General features: G+C 42.5%; 1 protein-coding gene across 1 annotated transcript; it reads left to right on the top strand.

The window, feature by feature from the left end:
* Positions 1-243: 243 nt before the first annotated feature.
* LOC114556236 (dentin sialophosphoprotein-like) lies at positions 244-6,457 on the top strand. The gene is made up of 5 exons (XM_028579146.1): positions 244-331; positions 1,268-2,392; positions 2,841-3,965; positions 4,186-5,769; positions 6,209-6,457. The coding sequence occupies exons 2-5, from the start codon at positions 1,286-1,288 to the stop codon at positions 6,314-6,316; spliced, it is 3,924 nt and encodes a 1,307-aa protein (XP_028434947.1). The 5' UTR covers positions 244-331; positions 1,268-1,285; the 3' UTR covers positions 6,317-6,457.
* The last annotated feature ends 1,257 nt before the right edge of the window (positions 6,458-7,714 follow it).

Genomic DNA, 7,714 nt, shown 5'->3' with positions numbered 1-7,714 from the left:
ACACACACACACACACACACACACACACACACACACACACACACACACACACACACACACACACACACACACACACACACACACCATATAAATTGGAATGTAAATTAAAGTTATATTAGAACATAGAACTTCTATTAGAACACAGAACTTCTATTAGAACACAGAGGGTTCTATGATCTCACAGTGTATTAATTCCATACTACACGCAACAGTTCAGTTTAGCATTCTTCTTCACAGTGAACACATATTTTCTGCACTTAAGAAGAGAAAACCTGAAGAGAGAAAGCTCAGAGAAAAGAAAGAAAAACAAGTCAATTCAGTTAATCTGAAGGTAAGTAGATGCTCTGTATAGAAGTTTAAGAACTAAATTGGTTTATAGTTTAGATATCAATTTGCCCAAATTGAAAACATAGTGATCAAGGGTGATCAAGTTTTTAGTGAAGGTGAGCTGGAGGACAGGTTGTGTTTGTTTATTCTGTTTGGCGTTAAACAGACAAGATGAAAACTTTACATCCATGATATCTGGACAATGTACCAGAAATCGTGTGCGTAAGGCATATATAATATAAAAGAACAAGAAACAAGTAATGCTACATGTTTTATCACAGTGATCTGAATATCTTAAATTAATCTGCAAATTGGAGTATGTTTTTTTTTAAATATACCCAGGTTCTTTAATTGTTTTTACATAGCAAATTCCATTTCAAGTCAAATCAATGAATTTACTGTGTGAATACATTAGCAAGCAAACATTAAAATGCATGCAGCCACAAACACGTGTAATGTAAGTTTTTAACGTGCCCAACAATCACATGTGCTTATAAGTAAATTGATCACATATATAAATACAAGGAGAAAAGTATCTATTAGCAACATTTATACAGTCATGATTTACAACTATGACACATTATCATGTCCATTATCTGCAGTATTGCACATGTAACACATGGCCATACTATAAAAATTATGTTATAATTTTCATTAGGAAAAAGATAAATAAGGACATGTATCATACTACATTAAGAAGAAAATATTAAGATCTAATGTTTGATTTAGACTACGGTTCCATAATCCAAATAAAATTCAACAATTATTTCCTTAATGTTGTTGTACAGCGATATCCTGTACAGTACACCGCATACTTGTTTAAAATTATCAACACAAAAATTTTAAACTAAGGCTAGCTCTACTTCTGTTTACGTAAAGGGATCCAACACCTCTTCTAGTAAAGCTAAACGTTTTTTCAATGTCTGCGTTTCTCCACTAGAATTCTGTTTCAAGTGACATGGACAAAGAAGCAAAGGACATGGACGACATCTCCAGCACTCCTCTGTTCTCCATGAACTCAGTGACCACTGAGGATCTTGCGGATGGTGATAAGCTGATGCATCGTGATGATGTTTCAGAGGACCAAGAGGTCACCAAGCTGAGGAACCATTCAGTCATCAGTGATGAGAGCGGGTTGACATACCTCTCTTCTTGGTGTTCCTACCGGGATTCAGACATCTCAGATATGATCACACCCTTTGATCAGAATATCGACGAGGAGATTAAACAAGTATGCCAAAACGTCTTTAATCTAGAGAACCTCGAGACAGAAGCCGATGATTTTGGAGAAAACGAGGATGTCCAGACCACTGATACAGGATCAACCTCCAGTCTTGCTATCAGGTCAAATGAGAGCATGGTACCTGCCTTATGTCCCTCTTCTTCCTCCTCCAACACAGCCATCACTAAGGCAGACAAGATGCTGATGCAGTCCACTGAGGCTGTCAAGATTCAGACAGACAATTATTTAGAACATGACAGTAAAGAGGTGATGATGGAAGGAGGATGTAAAGGCAAGAGGAAGAAGTCGCAGTTGAAGAAGTTTTTCAGTGGAAGGTGGAAAAATAGGGTTCAGCCAGCTCCATTAGAACATTTGAATGATGCTGGGAGCCAACAGGGCTCTCTTTGTTCTGAAGAGATGCCCTCCGCCTCCTGCAGTGCTGCTCTGAGAGCAGATCTTAGGTCCGCTCAGCTACAGAGAGTGAACTACACGGAGGACGAGGATCAGACACCAGAAGACACCAGAAATGTTCTCTCATCTCTGTCCTCTGCCACCTCGATTCCACCTGATTATCGGGTTGTTGAGATCACTTGGGCCAAACGCCCAGAGGACCCACCTCTGACTGAATCTACGACTGATGAGTTCCAAGAAGAGGTGAGCTCTTCTTTGAGTCAACAGTCCACTGACTCTAGTGAGGAGGACGAAGAACCCTTCAGCCAGAGCTCTGTGGAGCAGTCTCAGTCTGACTCTGAGTGTCTCAGCAATAACCAAAGTAATGCTGAGGAGACCAAGGCAAAGAAGAGCAACAACTTCTCACGCTTCATCTGTAAAATCTTGTCAAAGGTAAGGGTGCTTTTACAAGGAAATTCTAATTAGGGAATTTACACAATTTAAAAACATAAAAAAGCGGATGAAGACATTTTTAGTAAAGGTGATCTGGAGGACAGGTTGTGTCTGTTCATACCAGAAATCTTGTGCGTGAGGCATATTTAATGAAAAGAACAAGAGTAAAGCTAAATGTTTTATTACAGTGATCTGAATATCTTAAACTCATCTGCAAATTGGAGTAGGCCTAAGGTATTTTTAAATATACCAAGCTTATTTAATTTTACATACATTACATGCAAATTTAATTTCAAGTAAACTCAATGCATTTACTGTGTGAATACATGCAAGCAAATATTAAAATACATGCAGCTACAAACACATATGTAATGTATGTTTTTAAAGAGATCCAACACCTCTTCTAGCAGAGCTAAACGTTTTTTCAATGTCTGTGTTACTCCACTAGAATTCTGTTTCAAGTGACATGGACAAAGAAGCAGAGGACATGGACGACATCTCCAGCACTCCTCTGTTCTCCATGAACTCAGTGACCACTGAGGATCTTGCAGATGTTGATGAGCTGATGCATCGTGATGATGTTTCAGAGGACCAAGAGGTCACCAAGCTGAGGAACCATTCAGTCATCAGTGATGAGAGCGGGTTGACATACCTCTCTTCTTGGTGTTCCTACCGGGATTCAGACATCTCAGATATGATCACACCCTTTGATCAGAATATCGACGAGGAGATTAAACAAGTATGCCAAAACGTCTTTAATCTAGAGAACCTCGAGACAGAAGCCGATGATTTTGGAGAAAACGAGGATGTCCAGACCACTGATACAGGATCAACCTCCAGTCTTGCTATCAGGTCAAATGAGAGCATGGTACCTGCCTTATGTCCCTCTTCTTCCTCTTCCAACACAGCCATCACTAAGGCAGACAAGATGCTGATGCAGTCCACTGAGGCTGTCAAGATTCAGACAGACAATTATTTAGAACATGACAGTAAAAAGGTGATGATGGAAGGAGGATGTAAAGGCAAGAGGAAGAAGTCGCAGTTGAAGAAGTTTTTCTGTGGAAGGCGGAAAAATAGGGTTCAGCCAGCTCCATTAGAACATTTGAATGATGCTGGGAGCCAACAGGGCTCTCTTTGTTCTGAAGAGATGCCCTCCGCCTCCTGCAGTGCTGCTCTGAGAGCAGATCTTAGGTCCGCTCAGCTACAGAGAGTGGACTACACGGAGGACGAGGATCAGACACCAGAAGACACCAGAAATGTTCTCTCATCTCTGTCCTCTGCCACCTCGATTCCACCTGATTATCGGGTTGTTGAGATCCCTTGGGCCAAACGCCCAGAGGACCCACCTCTGACTGAATCTACAACTGATGAGTTCCAAGAAGAGGTGAGCTCTTCTTTGAGTCAACAGTCCACTGACTCTAGTGAGGAGGACGAAGAACCCTTCAGCCAGAGCTCTGTGGAACAGTCTCAGTCTGACTCTGAGTGTCTCAGCAATAACCAAAGTGATGCTGAGGAGACCAAGGCAAAGAAGAGCAACAACTTCTCACGCTTCATCTGTAAAATCTTGTCAAAGGTAAGGGTGCTTTTACAAGGAAATTCTAATTAGGGAATTTACACAATTTAAAAACATAAAAAAGGGGAGTAAACTCAATGCATTTACTGTGTAAATACATGCAAGCAAATATTAAAATACATGCAGCCACAAACACATATGTAATGTATGTTTTTAAAGGGATCCAACACCTCTTATAGCAGAGCTAAACGTTTTTTCAATGTCTGCGTTTCTCCACTAGAATTCTGTTTCAAGTGACATGGACAAAGAAGCAGAGGACATGGACGACATCTCCAGCACTCCTCTGTTCTCCATGAACTCAGTGACCACTGAGGATCTTGCAGATGGTGATAAGCTGATGCATCGTGATGATGTTTCAGAGGACCAAGAGGTCACCAGGCTGAGGAACCATTCAGTCATCAGTGATGAGAGCGGGTTGACATACCTCTCTTCTTGGTGTTCCTACCGGGATTCACACATCTCAGATATGATCACACCCTTTGATCAGAATATTGACGAGGAGATTAAACCAGTATGCCAAAACTTCTTTAATCTAGAGAACCTCGAGACAGGGGCAGAAGATTGTGGAGCAAAAGTGGAAATCCGGACCACCGATACAGGATCAACCTCCAGTCTTGTTATCAGGTCAAATGAGAGCATGGTACCTGCCTTATGTCCCTCTTCTTCCTCCTCCAACACAACCATCACTAAGGCAGACAAGATGCTAATCTCCCAGGTGATTGATGAGACTGTCAAGACACCGCAGTCCACTGAGACTGTAAAGACACTGCAGTCCACTGAGACTGTGCATACGCCGCAGTCCACTGAGACCATAAAGAAGCCGCAGTCCACTGAGACTGTAAAGACACTGCAGTCCACTGAGACCGTAAAGACGCCGCAGTCCACTGAGACTGTACAGATGCCGCAGTCCACTGAGACTGTAAAGACACCGCAGTCCACTGAGACTGTACAGACGCCGCAGTCCACTGAGACTGTTCAGACGCCGCAGTCCACTGAGACCGTAAAGACGCCGCAGTCCACTGAGACTGTACAGACGCCGCAGTCCACTGAGACTGTACAGACGCCGCAGTCCACTGAGACTGTACAGACGCCGCAGTCCACTGAGACTGTACAGACGCCGCAGTCCACTGAGGCCATAAAGAAGCTGCAGTCAACTGAGGCCGTAAAGACGCAGCAGGCCTTACAAGCCTCTCTGGATAGGGGATCCTCCAGGATCACTGCTGCTGCCAGATGCCTGGCGTCAAAGGACAGAGCAGCCAAGAAGACTTTGAAGCGAGCTATCAAAACAATTAAATCCTTTCTCCCAGGAGGAAGCACTGCAGTGAAGAGGAAGTGGTGTTTCAGTGGAAGGCGGAGGAATAGGATTTGTTCTCAAGAGACGTCGTCCACCACCTCCTGCATTGCAGCTCTGGGAGCAGACCTTAGGTCCACTAAGCTAGTGTTGGTGGACTATGTGGAGGACGAGGATCAGACACCAGATGACACCAGAAATGTTCTTTCATCTCTGTCTTCTGCCAGCTCAATTAAACCAAATTATCAGGTTAAGGTTGCTTGGTCCAAATGGCCTGAGAACCCACCTCTGACTGAATCTACGACTGATGAGTCCAAGGAAGAGGTGAGCTCTTCTTTGATTCAACAGTTCACTGACTCTGATGAGGAGAATGAAGAAACCTTCAGCCAGAGCTCTGTGGAGCAGTTTCAGACTGACTCTGAGTGTCTCAGCAATAACCAAAGTGATGCTGAGGAGACCAAGGCAAAGAAGAGCAACAACTTCTCCCGCTTCTTTTGCAAAATCTTCTCAAAGGTAAGGGTGCATTTACAAGAACATTTTAATCAGTGAAACCATTTTAAAAGTACACAAGAATAGATTGGACATGATCTGACCAGATGAGATGAAAGATATTAAGTCAGGTGGAACAGACCAGCAGAGACAGTATGAAGGATGTATGACAAGCTGTCTCAGCTTTACTTGATGTGTTATCTCTCATCCAAGTTCTCATTAGTTTTGAACTTCTCCCCCGCCTACTTTCTTTTCTGTCCTTTCCGTCCCTTTATTCTCTAATTATCTAATTATCTCTAATATTCTGAAAGCATCAAAAGCCAAGTATTACCAATCCTGTGCTTCTTGATTCACGAGTGAATTTCATGAATGACTTGAAGACGTCTCCTGATCTTACTGTAGACATTTATTTGTGTTTCTGTACTGACGTGTTGTTTTCATTTTCTATTACTTCCCAAAAAAGAATAAACAGGAGGAAAAGGAGAAGGTTTCAGCGGAGAATCAGACCAAGCAGTCTTCCTTTTGGATGTGGCTGTTGTTCTGCAGTGACTGCGGCTGTTGCCTTGACTAGTAAAGAACAGGATCAGGGCCAGACTCTGCTGGTCTGACAATAAGTGCTTCCCATCTCTCTTTCTCCTAATGCACTCTTTTCTCCCCCATTTCTGTGGTATCGCTTTCTGCCCAGTACTGTTTACTATCTCTATGTCACTGACTTTAAATATAATGGAGTATTGTATATTGTGTTATGTTTTTACAGTGTTCTTTCAGTCAGCTTAAATAAATTAATACTTTGATGACTGAATATTAATGTTTCTTGTAGTTTGTTGGACAGTTACATTAAAAAGAACATGACTTTCATTGTTACTGACAAACCAGACTAAAATCCAACACACATTGGCCCTCATTTATCAACCTAACGTAGAAACCAGCGCAGATATGAGCGCAGAAATCGTCTTACGACAGGCTTCACGTGGGATTCATGAAACGTTCGTATCACACCAATCAGAGCGTAAGAATGGTCGTACATTGATAAATGGAAACGATCGTCATTTAAATATCACGCCCCAATATATTCTGGGTTTTGAGGCCTCGCCCCTACTATTTACGACATGGCGAGACGTAATCCGGCTGAGAAGCGGAACTTTTCAGAGGTGGAGATTGAAACCCTGATATCTCTGGTTCATTTGCACTAACGTGTGTACTATTTGGTAAAACTGGTATTAAAGGCTGTAGAAAGAATGCGGGATGAAAAGAGATCACTGATGCGGTCAACAGTGTTGCCGTAGTAAATCGGACTCCAGCTTAAGTTTAGCCTATTTAATTTATACATCCTTGACACATTTTCTATAGTCCTAATAGTAATATACGGGCTTCTATTGCAATCTATTAGGCCTACATGTAGGTGTACCTAATTAAATAAACACACGGTAGCGGAGTTTATGCAGTGTCTTTTATTTTACTCGTGTTCGTCGGAACGAGGCAACAGCTGAGGGAGAGCGCGTGTCCTCCGCCCCCCCCCCCCCGTGCTGGACCCTGTCTCCTGACAGCAGAGGGGCTGGAAAAACAAGCCAAAATAACATGGTCAATGGCAGAAATAAATCATTCACTTGAAAGAGAAACAAAAACCTGAAGAATAAATAAAAATGTTGTGCATCGTCATGTTTCCTGTATTGAATATCATTGCCAAACATAACACTATAGGCTACCTTTTAAAAGTGAGGAATAATATCCTGTCTCCTTCATATAGCCCTCAGTTGGGGCTGTTCTGGACACTGCTCTCTGGGCATCGGGTCATCTGGCTCCATCGCTACATTTATGGCACCGTGTCTTCCTGTGTGATGTTGTGCAGAACCCCACAGGCTAAAACAATGTAGCAGACCGGCACATAGAGGTCTTCTAAAAGAGCCAGATCTGCCATTACTGATACGTGATCAACTGATGACTTCTCCTTCTCCTGTTAAACTGATTA

Source organism: Perca flavescens, chromosome 5 (genome assembly GCF_004354835.1).
Source record: "Perca flavescens isolate YP-PL-M2 chromosome 5, PFLA_1.0, whole genome shotgun sequence".
Classification (NCBI taxonomy): domain Eukaryota; kingdom Metazoa; phylum Chordata; class Actinopteri; order Perciformes; family Percidae; genus Perca; species Perca flavescens.
This window is presented reverse-complemented; position numbering and strand designations above follow the sequence as displayed.

Coding starts and splice junctions, on each gene's coding strand:
- LOC114556236 (XM_028579146.1), top strand. CDS start 1,286: ATGGACAAAGAAGCAAAGGACATGGACGACATCTCCAGCACTCCTCTG. Junction 2,393..2,840: donor TCTGTAAAATCTTGTCAAAG/GTAAGGGTGCTT, acceptor TTACTCCACTAG/AATTCTGTTTCAAGTGACAT. Junction 3,966..4,185: donor TCTGTAAAATCTTGTCAAAG/GTAAGGGTGCTT, acceptor TTTCTCCACTAG/AATTCTGTTTCAAGTGACAT.